Genomic DNA, 17,596 nt, shown 5'->3' with positions numbered 1-17,596 from the left:
TTTATTTCAAGTTAAAAGGTTGTACTTTATTTAAGTGTAGAGAGATACTTGGTTATTTGCAGTTAGAAAACACTTGCTCTCCAAACATTTAGATTTCCTCTTTCATTTTCTCAGAAGGAAAAACATTAAAATTAGTGAAGGTAGGTCCCATGGGGAAGGGTTTGTGCGTTGTTGGATGTGACCCATTGCATGAAGCATCTCTTTGCTGCAGCTATTCTTGTTGCTTTGCCTTTAGCTCCTGGTTATACCTGTAGGGGGAAGGAAAGAAAGCACACACTAAGAATGTAACACCAGTTACAATAAGAGTGTCTTCCTAGTAATCTGTTCAGCAAAGGAGGTTTAAAATTACCACAGACTTGAGGGTGAGAACTCAGGATAGGATAATTTAGTTCATGTAAGGAGTTCCAAATTAGTTGTTAAGGTTGCCCCATTCCTAGCACTGAAAGCAGAGGACTACACATTTTCCCACAAGAAATAATAACAATAAATAAAAACTCTGCTCAAGAACCTTTGATCCAGCTGGAACTGAGACAATTCAACACTGAAAACTGACAGAATTGAAAATCTTACGAGGTGGAGAAAGTCCAGGCTGGTTGCCAGTCAGCCCTGCAGCTTTTATGGACTGCCCCAGAAAGCACAGCTTACATTGATCATTCCTGAAAAACATGCTCCAACTATACAGGAAATACTTAAAGCTTCGCTCCCACTCAACTGGAAAGCTAACGATGTGTCAAAAGAACTCTGCAATGTTTAATTAACTGCTTGGGTCCTCTTGCCTGTTGCAGTGCATAAATTCCTGGTTAAGGTGAGGTTGTAGGGATGCTCAGCTGTAGGGTGTAGAGAAACCTTTCCAATGCATACCTCCATATTCGGAAAAGCTGAGAGCCACCAGCACAGCCGACGAAGAAGTTCACAGCAAACAGACTCCAGTTTTTGGGGATAATAACTAGAGAGTACCTTGACCAAATGAGGCCTGTTGAATGCAAGGGAAAGTTTAAAGATGTTAAGCCTTTAAAGTGAACTATCCAAACATTCCCCTAAGTTTGGAGCCAGAATTAGAGGCCAGTTTAAGGAAACAAGTTTTCTAACTTCTTACTATTAAACTGATTTTCTTGCCACTAGCCATCTGTCAGTGGGTAGCTGTAGGTGTGTATTGCATTCTTCACAAATAACTAAACTGTAAGGTCAATCACACTGTTAGTATCAAACAAAAACCCTCTTTACAGCAGCCTAAACCTCAATTCTCCAGCACAGTTGCAGGGCAGTGCCATTCTGCTGTAGTATATCCACCTTGCTGCACCAGCCAAGGCATTACAGAAACTGCCAGTCAAGAAAGGTTTGTATATCATGCAAAATGCACAACACTGTCAGATTCACAGGAGAAAGTGGCAGCTGCGGTCTTGATTTTCAGCTTTAGCTGCCACCAGTCTCACCCTTGGCAGGATGTGGTGAAACACTTTGAATACAGAATATTGTTTCTGCCACTGTGAAAATTCACAGCAGGCAGCAGTGCATGCACCCCTGCTTCCAAGCTCTTTTAACACATGGACATTCTTTCCAGTTACATTAGTCTTATTACCCTACCATTGCTTAGTCTGTTCTAAAAGTCACCATATCCTGGACAAATGTCTTTGACCTGAATTACTTGACCTGAAGCAAAGCAAAAGAGGTCACTTAGTGGAACAAGTGGCATCATTATAACTTAAGGGATGAAATTCATATCCTAACTCATAACAACTTACTCTGCCAGATTAAGGCACATGTAGAAAACTTATGTAATCAAAGAACCCTTGCAGGTTTAGAAACAAGTATAGGTCTGTCCTAGAACTGTCATCTGCCAACAATAGTGAGAGCTAGCATAATACAGTTTTCTATAGATTACTGACACAGGGCTCAGAAGGAAGCATATATGGTTTTAGAGAGAGTGCTGTGTAAAAGCATGGAGTAACTTTGCCTTTACCTGTGGCCATTAGTACTGCAGACTGTGCTGTGCTGAGCTTTTCTGCTGGTCTGGCCATATCAGCTAGTCCAGCACATACCAAACCCTGTGAAGAGAAATTCAGTGAACACCAGTTGAGTACCAGGAAGGACCTCCTGTAACAGGTCAAACACTTTACAAGGGAAAGGTGCTTCATAGCTCAGTGCTCATCCTATATGCATTATGCAGGAGATGGGACCCAATATATGAGCAGAGTAATCAGACTCACAGAGACAACATCTACTTTTGTTCCCTTGTGGTAAGAATAAGAACACAATTACAGAGTGTGCAACTGGCCTGCAATAACATCCCAGGCAGTGGCAACTTTGTATTCATTTTAGAACAATGTTAATTTAATCACAGTTGCTTAAGAAAGCAACTGAAAACTAATTGGTTGTCATGCAACAAGTAGAATATTATCTAAACAAGGCCCTTCTTCCTAAAGCTCAGCATGAGATACTGCTGGTGTGACACCATACAGTTGTCATTCAGATCCATCTGAGGAGGTAAAACTGCTTCTTTTTAAACATAATTTCAGCACAAGTTTAAAACTTCCAGGTGAAGAGAGGAATTGGCTCGATCTACTTGACACCATCACCAGCAAACACGCTGCTTGATTTTGGTTCTGTTGTGTCACTGCCCTCTACTGGAAACACAATTTCATGTTACAGGAGTTAAAAAACCAACCCAACACCAACCAAATCCCACAGAGAAGAGAGTCCTAATGTATTTAATTCACTGACTGCCACCAGGGACTCTTTTGGCTCCAATTGAGTTTCACAGGCAGACTTCGCTGTGCTCTTCTCTTACAGGATCGATACTGCCACAGTTGTGCCATGGAGACTTTCAGCACACTTGGGTAACTGCAGTAAATGCACCTTTGCCATCTAGGGGGGAAATCATTTTAAACTTCTCAGTGAAGAACTTCACTGTGAGCTTAGAGAAGCCTTCCTGTGTGCTCACAAAATAAAATTAAAATAATAAGAAGTTCTGTGTCTAAGCTCTTTGATAGAGCAGCAATCAACAGCAGCCTGCTCAGAAGAGTTCCCTGTATGCTCAGGCTCTTTTTAGAGTATGCTGCCTGGGGCAGTCTCTGAATAAGGGAGAGGTTAACCATGATACTGCAGCTCCAGTTTGGCTTGACATCAAAACCAAGCTACAGCTTAAAGCATAATGCATTGCCTGTGACCTGCAAAAAGCTGAGGTTCATAATGGACTTAGGAACCAGATGACAAGTGGAAGAGTAGGTTACATCACACAAGTTATCAAACAGTTTTAAGAATGTAGAGGTAATTTATCTGTACCAATACAACAATTGGAAGGAGGTACCACTGTAGGAAGAGACATATACTTCACTAGTGCACAAACATAACCAAGGGGTGTAAGCAAAACTGCTAAGGAAACAGAGCTACTGGCAGCCAGAATGGCAGTTGCCTTTTTTGTTTTGTGTTCTCAAGATTACCTTGCACTCCAGCACACTTTAACCTGCCTGCAAACTATGAGGCTTAAGAATTGATTTCCTTAAGATAGTCTTCAACTTCCTCCATCTCAGAAGGAATACATGGTTTGAGAGTTCTGAATTATGCCAGCTCATGCCTACCTTGAGCAACAGTTAGCATTTCACAGGGGGAAGCCTTTGTGAAACTTTCAGTGAAGATTACAAAATTCCCACAGAACATTTCCCCACACACTGCATTCTCTGCATGGTGTGCTATTGTTATTAAGGCTAATTTTGTTCCTCCCTGCATATCAAAAATTAGAGCCTCAATATGAAATCTTCCTGTAGGCTCAGATATCTGCTGAGAAACTATTTCTTGCTGAAAGGGTTACTGCATATTGCTCTGACTGATATCTGGACAGCAGCTGGCATCTCGTACTTACCCATTTCATAATAGGTGCCCAGAAAAACACTGTTTTTGGACCTGAGGGAGTGAAAAAAATAAGTTAAATCATTCAGAGGGATGTGGCTATTAATACCCATAGTAAGCTTGGTTTGTTTTAAATAACAAATGGTGTGTGGTGTATGTTAGCACAGGTGACGAGAGCTTGTAGAAACTAAGTCGGTACATCAACATTCTGTAGTGTAATCAGCCCACCCATTTCTGCCACAGATGAGTAGGATGTTGTATTTCCATTGTAAAGCAAACAAGGACACTACAGCAGGTAAAATGCATTTATAAAGAAGAGAGTTAGGATAAGGCCTAGGAATAGAATTGAACAGGTTGGAAAAGATGTTTGAGATCATCAAGTCCAACCTATCACCCAACACCATCTATTTTATCACTGATACAAATCAGTTCCTCCTTCCCTTCCCAAATCACAGCCCTTCTGCTACAGAAGACATGCTGCACAGCAGCATGATATGGTTAAATTGAGTACAAATTGCAAAGATAAGTAGTGGTAAATGTCACAAGGACAGTGTCCTCATTCATCTCTAATCTGCATGTGGTGGTTTTAGGCTATGCCTTTAAAACTTAGCTACAGATTTTGAGCAGATAAGTAGAAAAAAATAAATCAATCACTCTTGGGTGTAAAAAGGAAAACAAAGATTACTCTAAACAAATTCATTGGGTAAATATCTGGAATAAGAGGAGCTGGACCATCACAATTCTTCCCTTTTCTCATCTGATCTCAGCCGTTTTGCTTTGCTTGGGAGAGATAACCTGCTTATGGGCTGGCCTTGGCTAAGTCTAACTTCTCTGCTCCTTTCTCTTGTCCCTTTTGTACAGGGGAGCAAGGGGAGCCAGGCAGGGAGAAGCTGGTAGTTTCCCCTGGTCCTTGGCCAGGGGGTCCTTGTGCTGTTTATTAATTGTAAATATCTGTATAATATTGTGACTCCTGTCTATTTTGTACATATTCATTGCATTCCCTTGTAGAGTGTAGATTTTTGCCTGTAAATACAGCTCCATTTGCTTCTAACTGGCAAAGTTAATGCTGGGGGGAAACTTCAACCCACCACATTGCACCTCTGAATAACAATGTCTTTCTAGCAGAAAGCAGCTTTCCACTCAAACCTACAACCTAATAATCTGCCAACAGGCAAAGGACAAAATGGACGGAAGGAAGAGAGGACACTCAGTGGAATAGGGTCTAGGAGCAAACATCTCTCTTACAAATACATACTGCAGCAGTGCTAATGTCGTAATTAGTTGATTAAAACAAAGTACTGTAATGGCACATCTACAACATGCAGACTGCCAACAATGCCAGAAATCACCAATCTGGGAATGCTGCTCAAAGTCTCCAAAAAAGAGAACACAATACAAGGTACTGATGATCTCAGAGGTCTGAGAAAAAAATAATTCACTAATTTAGCAACACAGTGGCAAAAGCAAACTGTGAAAGAAGAGGAAACTCAAAATCTGTCCTCAACTTCTTCTCCTATCTGTCTTTTTAAAGTCTACTGTGGAAGCCAAGAGATTGGTTCAGTAGTATCCCATCTCTGTCATAACAGCTAGCATCTTTCAGAGCATTCTTCTGCCTCTAGGTTTCCGTTAATTTTTGTTTTCTACTGATTGCTAGCCCTCTGTAAAGAGCTAAACCCACTCTCTGCTAACCTGGGGAGTCTCGGTCTGCTGTAGCTGTTGTTGAGCTGTATGGATATACTCATAGCATATTCTGTGGAGATATTAATAGTACACCTGTGAGCTTTGATGGCATCTGTGCAGAGGCTCACTGGAACCCTGACTAATCTACATATTTCCTTTTTCCATTATAAATGACCAACTATTTCCAACCGAAATGCCTCTATGATCAACCCACCACAACGGGTCCAATTTCATCAAAACACATCAAGTCTTAGATCTTGCTCAGCATTCTGATAACGTGCAAGACGAATCACAGAGCATTAGGGGTTGGAAAGGACCTCCAGAGGTCACTGTGTCCAACCCCCCTGCCAAAACAAGCACACCTACGTCAGGCCGCAGAGGGCCGCCTCCAGGCAGGCAGCCAGCCAGGTTTTCATGATAATACATTACATATTATGAATAAAGCTTTTCAGTATAAGCAATACACAAAGACTTTGCTTGCTTGCTTTTCATGTAAGCTAATTTTCCACTAACTATTCACCCTTTAAAAGGCCTTGCAGTAGCTGTTCATAGCCCTGTTTTAAGCACACTCACATTTAAAAACAACGAACTGGGACACGTTTACTGTGAGGTTTCTACAGCAAACATCTGTGAAGCAACTTATCATTTGGGGGACTGTTGCAAACATCAGTTGCTCCACCACCTTAAAGTCAACTAAGCCCTATAAAAGGGGATCACAAACTGCAGCACAGAAAGCAACAAGAACTAGTTTGGCAGCTTTGCATAAAGCCCTGTTAGAGACACTGCTTGCAACGGTGATCAAATGTCGAAGTGCAGTTAACAACTACTAGCACACTGCTTCTTGCTTGGATAACTGAATGATTCTACCTACACAGGATGTCACTTTTTTAGGATGCCTGGGGTTGTATATCCACCAAAACTCTCTAGTATTACTGAGTAAATACAGCTCAATATTCATTGCTTTAAAGATAGAACTTTGCTGCTACTCTCTTAGGCAGCTACTTAGTATGCTAATATCAGGCTGCAAATATAGCTCTTTATGAATTAGTCTCACAGAAGTCCCACAGGAATAGCTTTAATGACTACCATCTCTTTTCTTCTACAACACAAATTCACATATGGAAGTAGCAGGAAATATTGTCAAGAATATTGAAATATATTTTTATCAATAATAGATAACCAAGTAATTTAAAACTGTTGACTACAAAAGTAAGAAACAAATCAAGACAGTAAGGTGCCAAGCCAAGGCTGTTAGAAGGGGAGAGTGAAGCCTTATGCAGAACATCTCTCCTGGAAGCACTCCAGTAAGCACCCAGCCAGGGTGAGCTCTTTCTAGATCCTGACTTCCAGAATTTTTCATGGATTAATTTGACAGTAGCACATCAGAGCAGAAGCATAACAGAGACCAACCTGGATATTATGTGTGTGACCATTTTATAGAATTTATGACTGCTATTAAATGTAAGAAGTCTTTGTCCTGGAGAACCTAGGCAAAGTGAAAATCAGGCAAAATGAACCAAAGCAGCCGAAGGAAAGGGAGTACAAGCTCAGGCCACATTTCCCTGTCTCTGCCAAGAGCAATGCTCCCTGCTGTGTGGCAGTTTGGAGAGTTGGTGTGATGTACCCCAGGCCCTTCAATGTCCTCCAGCAGCCTTGCTCTGTGCAGTGTCATCCAGAGAAACAGCTTTTCAGATCAGGTATCAACTATTTCTCCCAGGCAACCAGCACCAGAACAAGAGGACACAGTCTCAAGCTGCACCAGGGGAGGTTTAGGCTGGATGTTAGGAAGAAGTTCTTCATAGAAAGAGTTATTGCCCATTGGAATGTGCTGCCCAGGGAGGTGGTGGAGTTGCCATCACTGAAGGTGTTTAAGAAGAGACTTGATGGGGTGCTTGCTGCCATGGTTGAGTTGATGAGATGGTGTTGGGTGATAGGTTGGACTCGATCTCAAAGGTCTCTTCCAACCTGGTTAATTCCAATCTATTTTACTGGAAGTTTAATTTGTGCTATAAAAAAAGAAAGCCTTGTTCCTAATTTCTCACATGTGATTTATAATTTCATGATAATGACACTTAATGCTCCAAAATTAGACTAGAAACTTAGATACCACCAGAACTAAAGTGTGAGCTTTTAATTTTTAACCTACTTGTTTTGCAGTCAGAGTAACATCTATTGCATAACTTTCTCACAGACTCACCTTCAAGACATTCAAGGCTGAAACAGAAGTGGCAGAGGTTCAGCTTTGATACCTGCTTGCTCACTTATACTATCAGTATGGATTATGGCAGATACATATCTGTACACTGCACTGGTTAGGCCGCACCTCAAGTCCTGTGTCCAGTTCTGGGCCCCTCAGTTTAGGAAGGATGTTTACTTGCTGGAACGAGTCTAGAGAAGGGCAACGAAGTTGGTAAGGGGTTTGGAACACAAGTCCTATGAGGGAAGACTGAGGGAGCTGGGGTTGCTTAGCCTGGAGGAGACTCAGGGGTGACGTTATCACTCTCTACAACTACCTGAAGGGAGGTTGTAGACAAGCTGATGATGGTCTCTTCTCCCAGGCAGCCAGCACCGGAACAAGAGGACAGTGTCTCAGGCTGTGCCAGGGGAGGTTCAGGTTGGATGTTAGGAAGACGTTCTACACAGAGAGAGTGATTGCCCATTGGAATGGGCTGCCTGGGGAGGTGGTGGAGTCGCTGTCATTGGAGGTGTTCAGGAGGAGACTTGATGGGGTGCTTGGTGCCATGGGTTAGTTGTTTAGGTGGGTTGGATTGGTTGATGGGTTGGACGCGATGATCTTGAAGGTCTCTTCCAACCTGGTTTGGTTTATTCTAATGAAAGGTTTATTCTAAATATGTGTGTATGTATATACACACACACACAGAATCCCTAAACAATGGACTTTTACAAAATCAACATGATGATTCTGAAAAGTTTCCCACAAGCAGTTTCATGAAGTGAAAAGCACTGCAAGGGAACCTCCAAAGCCTTTTTTCAGTTAGTATTACAGTTCTACTGAAGGATGAACACAGATGTTCCCAGAGCTCTCCATGCCTTGTATTCAATAAAAGCAACTGGGAGCTGCCACATTTCACACAGCATGAATGTGTCAACAAGACGCTTGTCATCTTTACAAAGGAAGTGGTGGGAACATTGACTCCTGATATACAAAACTTACATTAATGTTAAAAATATACATTCACCTCGTGAATTCTGCACAAATGAAACATTTTGGTAACTGCAGCTTTCAGTCTTTGATTGTGATTTCTTTAATGCAACAGTTCCCATATCAAGAAAGGACCATTACAGGAGGATGGAGCAACTGACTAAGAACTAAAGTCCATTCCCATAGCACGTATTGCAGGTAGGTGAAGAGTCAAAGGTGCTTATCACACTGAAACAAAACAGTGGGAACAACAGCCTATGGAGCTGCAGGATTTTATTGAGTGCTCTTTTTAACTACCTTATGCAATTTGTTGACATGGCAAACATCACCCAGATGGCACTGAAGCTGATCATTTTACATCAGATTTCTCCCCAACAGCAGGAAACCCCCTGTGTTTGCTGCAGTAAAGGTAAGCTTCAGGTCAGGTAAGGGTAGCTCATCTCACAGAAGCTCGACCTCTTCAGCTAAGAGAAGGGACTCAAAAATGGCTCGAGCTGTCTCTGGTAGAAGGGCAGAGAAAGAGAATCCAGACTACACTTCAAGACCAGACATCCATGCAGTGCTTCCCCCTGCTTTTTCCGCACATCCAATTAAAAGAAGTGACTACTCTCAGGCCTTCAGCCCCCTTTGGAAACCATCACGTCCCTGAACTGGGACCACGTCCCCGGACTCAAATCGCGGAGTGCCATTAACCAAACACTCCAGTGCACTGCGGCAGGCGGGAGTGGCAATTCGTATCGTGTCTGCCTTTTTCTTCTTTTCCTTTCCCTTCGTCAGAGCAGCAGAACTTCGCGTCCGCGGTGCCTGCTCCGCGCCCCCGGCCGCAGGACACATCCCTACCCCGGTGAGCCGTACTGCCGAACGCTCTGACAGCCTCTCCCCTTCCCCCACGTCAGGCAGCCGCAGCAGCCCCCGCAGGGACCCGCAGCAGCCCCCGCAGGGACCCGCAGCAGCCCGCCACAACCTCCCCCAACCTAACCAGGGGCCGAGGTGACCCCTCAGACCGTAGCCCCTAGCGCGGAGGCGGACCTGACCGCGGAAGAACGCCCCATTACCTGCCGGATGGTTGTAAAAGGGCCGGAACCGCGGCGGCAGCATAAGCTCGATGCGGTCGAGCAAACGGTGGTAGGAGGCACGGAGCCCCGCGGCAGCGGCCGCCATGGCGGGACGACGAAGGAGACGCGGGGGCCGGGCGGCAGCGACGGGTCAGCAGATAACCAGGTACCGACCGCTCCGCTCCTCCGCGACCCGCCGTCCTTCCACCGCCCCCCGCAAGCCCCGCCTATCTGTCACCCTTGTGCTGGGGGGAGGAGCGCTGCGTCTTGCGTGCTGATAGGCCACTGCTGCAGGAGGCGGTGCGGGGTGGAGGGGCTCGCGAAGCGCTAACTGGCTAGGGTAGGCAGCCCCCGCCTCCTGAGGAGAGCTGGCGCCATCGTGCTCCGAGAAGCTATCCCGGCCGTCGCGCGAAGGGCACGAGCGCCCGGCTCAGAGATGGCCGCTGGAGCCGCTTCACTGTCTCGTTCAAGATGGCCGGCGCGAAAAACCCTGAGCTGTGACTATATGCCCAAACCAAAGATGGACACTTTGCGGCTTCGTCGTTCGCTCGGGGAAGCGGAACGCGTTGCCATCGTCCGTCATTTCCGCCACAGCTGGGGGAGAGGGGCGGGGCATGATGTCCCTAGGCAACGTTCCCAGCTCGCGCGAGACGCCTGTAGTCTCGGAGCCCGGCGCTCCCTCCCTCGCGGCAGGGGGCGGGGCGCGGCGCCGCGGGGCGGGGCGCGAGGAATGGGGCGGGGCGGGGAGCTGCCGCCGGCCCCGTCGCCGCTCGCTCTCCGACGGTGGCTCGGCGCGAGGCGGGCGTGAGAACGCCGCGCGCACGGGCCGATCGGTTTCCATGGTGATCGCGCGGGACGGCCGGTACCAGCGGAGCGCCCGACGCCCCTCCCTCCCCTTCTCCCCGCGCCCCTTCCGCGCGGGGCCATGTCCCGCGGGCACTGCCCCCACCTGCTGTGGGACGTGCGGAAGCGGAGTCTGGGACTGGAGGAGCCCGGCCTGCTGCGAAGGCACTACCTGGGTAAGGGCGGAGGCAGGCGGGGAGGGCATCGTTGAGGTGCTCTTAGTCGCCCCCCTAGGTGAGGAGGGAGGCGGGCGACCCTGCTAGCCACCCCTCTCCGTGCGGCCGGGCGCCCCCCTCTCCCCACGCGTGGGGCCGGAGCAGATAACCGCGGATCCTGCCTCCCCGCGGCGAGGCTCGCGCTGGGGGCGGGGCGCGGTGGGGAAGGCTTCGCGCGTGGTGTGGGGCGGCCGAGCGGCTCCATTCCCGAGCCCCCGTTCCCCCGCCTCGGCGCTCCCGGCGCGTTCCGCTCCCCCTCTCAGTCGGGCTGTCCCGCTGCAGCGGTCGCCGCCGGTGGCGAAGTTTCCTGTGCCCTGCGTGGGGCGGCCCCCTTGCTCCCCTCCCCAGCCCTCCGCGCCCTCGGGAGGGTCCCCGGCACGGCAGGGCCTTCTGCTGGCTCCGTGCGCTCGTTTTGCTGCCCGGTCGCCCTCGCCCGCCAGCCCTCTCTCCCTCTCCCTGAAGGAACTGTTGCGCGAGGGGAGATCCAGCGGGGAAGTTGGGCGGCGGCGGCGGATCGCCGCGGCTCAAAATAGACCGGCAGCCGTGGTTTATCCCTGGGGCTGAACGGGCTCCGGATTTACCGGCCTTGAGCCTCTAAGGATTGCTAACAAAACGCGTAAATGCCGGGATAATAGCGTCATTGTTCTCCGGGCTTTTAGGTGCTTCCTGGGTTTTGAAAGCTGAATGCTGGGCAGAGCCACTTGAACGCGTTGGGTGCCGGCTTATTTAGCGTGCCTTTGTGTTCGCGGCTGCCCTGCGGCGACCGCGGGGGCTTCTCCGAGTGCGCTTCAGCCTCTTGATGCTGTCTCTTGCGAAGGTTGCGAGAGTTATTTTCACTTTCCGAGCGCTCTGATTTCACAATAGCGTTAGTTTCCTTTTAGTAGGCTTCGAGGCGATTTCTTCAGTGTAAAGGAACTGTTGATATTCTTTGTAATGGCGCAGGTTACGTGCATTCGGAATCGCTCCTCACAGAAATAAATAAATAACTCTATTCGCGTGGTTTTGGAGGTGTTGCATATATCTGTTGCGTACATCATAATGGCATTTTGGTTTAGTGGGGTGGCTCTCCAGGAAAGATGACTTAGTGGTCGCAAACACATTACAGTATCACTAAGGTTGGAAGAGACCTCAAAGATCATCGAGTCCAACCTGAAATGTTTTTCAGTGTCCATTCTTTTATGCTTGTCCAGCAAAATATTTCCTCCTTCTGAGTCGGAACATTAAGTGCTTGAGGTGGAACTTATTTACAGCGTAGTAAAAAGTCTGTAATTTTTTACTTCCTAGGCATTTCTGACTGGTTGGTATTGGTTTTCATTTGGTTTCCTGGAGGAATTTAAGGTGGCATATCACATTACCAAGTCTAATTCTGTAGTCTGTGGTCCCTGGGCACTCGGTTGTCCACAGAAGGTGTCTGAGAAAAGCAAGATTATTATAGGTATTATAGTATAGAACCTAGGAGTGGAGGAGTCCTAAAGGGAAGAAGTCTAAAAAAATAAAACCCCTGAAAACTAATGGTCTAAGTGCCTCTGACTTTTCTGATGTCTTGAGAGCTGTGCTTGGCCAAGTCTTACCTGAGGATTGTCCTAACTTTTATTAGTGCTCAAACATGAATATTGTATCACAGTATCACAGTATAACTAAGGTTGGAAAGGACCTCGAGGATCATCAAGTCCAACCTATCAACACAGACCCCATGACTAGACCATGGCACCAAGTGCCACATCCAATCCCCTCTTGAATGCCTTCAGGGACGGTGACTCAACCACCTCCCTGGGCAGCCCACCCCAACGACGAATGACTCGCTCGGCGAAGAAGCCCCTCCCCACCTCGAGCCCAAACCTCCCCTGGCACAGCCCGAGACTGCGTCCCCCTGTTCTGGTGCTGGCTGCCTGGGAGAAGAGACCAACCCTTATACTTCCTGACTGGGTAATTCAGGAATTTTGTAATATATTTACTGTTCTTGATTTAGTCTAAACACATTCAGTAACTTTATAGCCTTGGAAAAAAATAGGATCTGGGAGAGGATTTCCACTGAAATGATTTTAAGATCGGCATTAAGGGTGGTAAGAGTTGCTCAGTCCTTAATGACTGTTGCTTTTAATGAGAGGTTAGTACATGGTTACTACCTGAAGGTTACTACCTGAAGGGTGGTTGTAGCCAGGAGGGAGTTGGTCTCTTCTCTCAAGCAACCAGCACCAGAACAAGAGGACACAGTCTCAAGCTGCACCAGGGGAAGTTTAGGCTGGAGGTGAGGAGAAAGCTCTTCACTGAGAGAGTCATTCCCCATTGGAATGTGCTGCCCAGGGAGGTGGTGGATTCTCCATCCCTGGAGGTTTTCAAGAGGGAATTGGACGTGGCACTTGGTGCCATGGTCTAGTCATGAGGTCTGTGGTGACAGGTTGGACTTGATGATCCTTGAGGTCCTCTTCCAACCTTGGTGATACTGTGATACTGTGATATAGTCTGTTACTTTTGTAGAGCCAACCCACGTGTGTTCAAAATGACATTTAAGGCCTTAACAGGCCCACTGATTTTGCTGGTAGTAGGGGGTGATTGCTTGTGTGCAGATTTACCAGATGGCAGGCCTGTTGTTCTGCTTTATGTGCCGCTTGGTATATACATGGGTCTTTTTCAGACTTAGTGTTGTGTAGGAGCTGTCTTATTTGGACATGAATTGAGACCACAGTGATCAGATTGGTAGCACTATTGGTTATTGCTGATCTAGTCTGAATGAAAAGTAAGGTTCCTTCATATTTACACTGTTTTTCAACAGTTCCACAGGCAGAGCAAGTACACAACAAGCATTTCATTTTGCTTTAGTAATAGCCAGTAGGGTGACTTGAGGCATTGTCTGTGTGCATGTTTTGCTTTTTGTTTGTTTGGAGTTTTTGTTTAGGTGGGCTTGTTTGTTTGTTTGTTTTAATTTGTAAGAACAGTTCTGGATCCCAGTACAAAATAGAGTAGATGGTATCCCTCTTTTTCAGGGGGCAAATCAAAGGAATACCCTCATAGCAAGTCTGTAACTAGCAATGCACTCCACAACGTGTTGGAAAGAAGATGTGTATGCATGAATGATAATTTCATAGTGAACCATTGATTTGGATTATGATCTTGTGCTACAGTGTAAAATATGGGGAATATAGAATGCTGTCTTTTGAGAGAAGGCATCTGACAACTATCTGCTTTCCTATTTGCTCTGTATTTTAGTTTCATGTGAACTGGCAATCAAGTGGCACTCTATTTATAGTCCCTTTCAGCTCTTGAAAACAGCTGCTCCAGGAAGGATCAGTGCATCATACTGTACCTTTCTATGCAGATACTTAACTCCTGAAATTTGTGTCCTTGCAAAACTCTTTCTGATTTTGCAGGATGTCTAAATAATTGCTCTGAAACCTAGACTGTTCTGGACAGAGTTCCAGAGGAGAGGGTTGGGCAGATGGGCCAATCAATATGTATGTAGCTGGGACGTGTCCTTAAGGTGTTATCATATGATAAGAATTCTGGCAGTGCTAGAAGGAAAATGTGGGTCTTACCAGTGTATCTGCTAGCTACACTTTCTTCAGCATTTGTAGGCCAATTAGTCTCAATTTCAGGCAGTACTTGTGTCTGAAGTCTCCAGAGAAAGCCAAGCCTCGGAGATGCTGTTAGTGACACTGTCTTCTTTCATTCAGTTTGAGTGTAGTCTTAGCCTAGTGCTAGTGGGAGGAGTCCTGCTGCATCAACTTTCAGTTGTTAAAAACGTCACAGTGCTTTAACACCGAAAAACATTGGTAGTAAACCCCAGTATCCACTTAAAATTCTGCTTTGAAACTGGCAAGTGTAATTATTCAGTCAGGAGGCTTTCCCAAGAATCCTCACATCAGTGTTGCAATTTTGTATGTGTGTCAAGTTTTCAGTGACTAAGTAACACATCACTTCTGCTGGCCAGTAGAGTGTTCAGTGCCATCACAGGAAAGGTCTCTATGTACAGCATATAATAATTTGACTAGAGGAATGGCATCGTGGGTTTCTTGTAAGAAGGAGGAGAGTCCATAATTTCTCTGAAGGATTTTGTGTGATGGATTTATTTGCTTTTCTGTGATGGGTCTTGGTGCTGAGGAAGGCTTTGTTTAGCCAGGAGGAAGACTGAAGACTTTTATATTTGTTTGCTTGCTTGTTTGCTTGTTCACTGGCATAGGAGGTTATCCAGAGAAAATCTGTTAGTCTAAAATGGTGTGCAGAGGAGTTGATTCAATTTTTTTAGCTCAGAGTGATGGTCAGAAGTTGTAGCGCAAGTATCAAAGTAAGCCAGTTCTCCCTAATCTGATATCCTTGCTCATATTTACCAACATTTGCTTTCCTCATGCTTTGAACTTTTAAGTTTATTGGATTTCTTACATGGTGTTCAAGTGCTACCGCCATGTTAAAGACTGTTTACTATTTGACTAAGTTTTGCTCACTGGATGTAGATAGAATTGGGTATCGCTGTTGAACATTCAGTTCTTCATGGTGCAAGACTGAAACTAATTCCTTAAAGTACTGAGAATATGTATTCTCTCTGTTGTTTCTCCTTAGACAAACACTATCAGAGATGGAAACTTCAATTTTTGGGTGACCAGCTAGAAAAAGATGTGTGCCAAATTTTTCCTCCAGCTATATTTCAGTGCACCATATCTTAGTCATTGAAAGTAATGGTGAGTTAGAAGGGTCAGACAGCTTTAACTGTTCAGCTTTGCAGCTTGTGCTCTGGCAGATTTGAAGATAGTCACCGAGTATTCAATCAGCCTTTCTTCTTCAATTCTTTGCTTAGTGCTTTTGATGGTTAGTTATTTTCAGGTGCAGTGCTACATTTCACATCCTAAACCTCTGGCATCATTTTTCTTTTCCAGCATGAATTAAAAGCACTCATCTGTCACAGCTAAACCCCAGGACTGCTATGTTTTCCTTCTACAGGTCTAACAAATTAACTGCTGCTTGAAAAAGGACCATTATAAATTTACCTGGCTGTCTGATTATGAGGAGACAAATGATTGACTGCTCTTGTGTAGCTTACTGATGTGTAGCATCTTCCACAACACTTTGGTGTGTGTTCAGAAAGCTGATTCTGTAGTGATATATTCTGGCATACACCAAATACTTTGTGAAATCAGACTAACTGAAGATTTTAGAGGGATACAATTGAAGTCTCCTTTTTTTTTTCCCCATTAGTGATGTTTTCTGAATAGAAATAGAATCAGATTTGATATTCACAGTGTAATGTGAATTAATTGTAGGCAAATACATCCTTGAAACAAACTCAAAGATCTTTAATAGGCTCAATCTAATATATCTTAGGCAGGAAATTTGGTACAGTCAATGGTCTTTCAGTGTTTGTGTAGAAAAGTTTAAGATCGTAGAATCACAGTATCAGTCAGGGTTGGAAGGGACCACAAGGATCATCTAGTTCCACCCCCTCTGCCATGGGCAGGGACACCTCACACTAGATCAGGCTGGCCAGAGCCTCATCCAGCCTGGTGTTCAACATCTCCAGGGCTGGGGCCTCAACCACCTGCCTGGGCAACCCATTCCAGGGCTTCACCACTCCATGGGGAAGAACTTCCTCCTCACCTCCAGCCTGAATCTCCCCACCTCCAGCTTCATTCCATTCCCCCTAGTCCTATCACTACCTGAGATCCTGAGAAGTCCCTCCCCAGCCTTCTTGTAGGCCCCCTTCAGATACTGGAAGGCCACAATAAGGTCACCTCAGAGCCTCCTTTTCTCCAGACTGAACAGCCCCAAATCTTTCAGTCTGTCCTCATAGGAGAGGTGCTCCAGCCCTCTGATCATCCTCATGGCCCTTCTCTGGACACCTTCCAGCACCTCCATATCCCTCTTTATTGTAATAGAGGCCCCAGAACTGGAGGCAGTACTGCAGGTGGGGTCTCACCAGAGCTGAGTAGAGGGGGAGAATCACCTCCCTTGACCTGCTGGCCACACTTCTCTTGTTTCAGAAAAAGCAGTGTTGCCTGTTATTTATGAGAGAGTGTAGTCATCAGGTATAGTCACAGACTGGGTATGGTTTTGCGTCTTTTTCCCTGCTGATAAAACTGAAACTTGATGACTGCAGTTCTTAAAAGTGGACTGATGGGCACTTGAAGGAGCAGTGCATCATTTGGACCTGTTGATAACAAGTTGAGTTCAGAGGATTTTAATGAAGAGACTGTCTAAATCAAACTGCCTGTCACCATCTCACTTAAATCAATAACAAGAAGTAGCAGGGCACAATGGATATGTGTAAAGCAGCTTTTTGAAAAAATAAAGATTAATGATGTCTTTTTTTCCTAGTTCAACGGAGATAATAAAGATAGCCATCAAAAATGTTTTACTGTAACAATTTGTAGGAAGTAGCACACTGTTGTTAAAGGAGAATAAAAACACAGTGTAGCAGAATCATCTGGACAACACAACGAATAGAGAGAAGGTGGCTGGTTCTAATTAGATACATACCAGAAAACCAGAAAGATATGTGAGCTGGGAGGCAGTGTTAAAGTTGGATGAGTATTTCTGGTGTGTGCGTGCTGAATACTTAGTTTTCATTTCAGTCTAATCAGCCTTCTGTTATCTTTGGGGTTATTTCACTCACAGACTTAACTGCGCCATGGAAGTGGAGGCAGAGAAGCCAGTTGGACATGCAGGCGAAGCCCTCCGGCCATGTGGCACTACACTATGAACATTTGATAGCTTGTTTTGTTGCTATTTCAGGAACCCTTGCTTGTAGTTAACTGTATCATTGACCTTTTCTCTGTTGCATCTTCCCTGTGCCTTTTGTGGTTTAA

General features: G+C 45.7%; 2 protein-coding genes across 6 annotated transcripts in view; one reads left to right on the top strand and one right to left on the bottom strand.

Annotated features, from left to right (window-relative positions):
• MPC2 (mitochondrial pyruvate carrier 2) lies at positions 1 to 9,987 on the bottom strand. The gene is made up of 5 exons (XM_068144655.1): positions 9,745 to 9,987; positions 3,860 to 3,900; positions 1,961 to 2,045; positions 862 to 973; positions 1 to 248 (listed from the first exon to the last, which is right to left on the bottom strand). Exons 1-5 carry the CDS (start codon positions 9,848 to 9,850, stop codon positions 212 to 214), a joined length of 381 nt encoding a protein of 126 aa, XP_068000756.1. The 5' UTR covers positions 9,851 to 9,987; the 3' UTR covers positions 1 to 211.
• A 505-nt stretch (positions 9,988 to 10,492) lies between these two features.
• DCAF6 (DDB1 and CUL4 associated factor 6) overlaps positions 10,493 to 17,596 on the top strand; it is a 95,798-nt gene continuing 88,694 nt past the window's right edge. For 2 of the 5 annotated variants that reach the window (XM_068144652.1, XM_068144651.1), the window contains exon 1: positions 10,494 to 10,763. In XM_068144652.1, coding sequence (XP_068000753.1) covers positions 10,670 to 10,763 — 94 coding nt within the window. In that variant the 5' untranslated portion in view covers positions 10,494 to 10,669. Of the gene's footprint in view, positions 10,764 to 17,596 lie in introns of all 5 variants that reach the window. The other 3 variants (XM_068144649.1, XM_068144650.1, XM_068144654.1) reach the window with 3 other exon arrangements.

Source organism: Melanerpes formicivorus, unplaced genomic scaffold, assembly GCF_026170545.1.
Source record: "Melanerpes formicivorus ecotype bairdi unplaced genomic scaffold, bMelFor1.0.p_v2 SCAF_11, whole genome shotgun sequence".
Lineage (NCBI taxonomy): Eukaryota > Metazoa > Chordata > Aves > Piciformes > Picidae > Melanerpes > Melanerpes formicivorus.
This window is presented reverse-complemented; position numbering and strand designations above follow the sequence as displayed.

Coding starts and splice junctions, on each gene's coding strand:
- MPC2 (XM_068144655.1), bottom strand. CDS start 9,850: ATGGCGGCCGCTGCCGCGGGGCTCCGTGCCTCCTACCACCGTTTGCTC. Junction 2,046..3,859: donor GGGCACCTATTATGAAATGG/GTAAGTACGAGA, acceptor TTCTCTTCACAG/GGTTTGGTATGTGCTGGACT. Junction 974..1,960: donor TGCAGTACTAATGGCCACAG/GTAAAGGCAAAG, acceptor TGCATTCAACAG/GCCTCATTTGGTCAAGGTAC.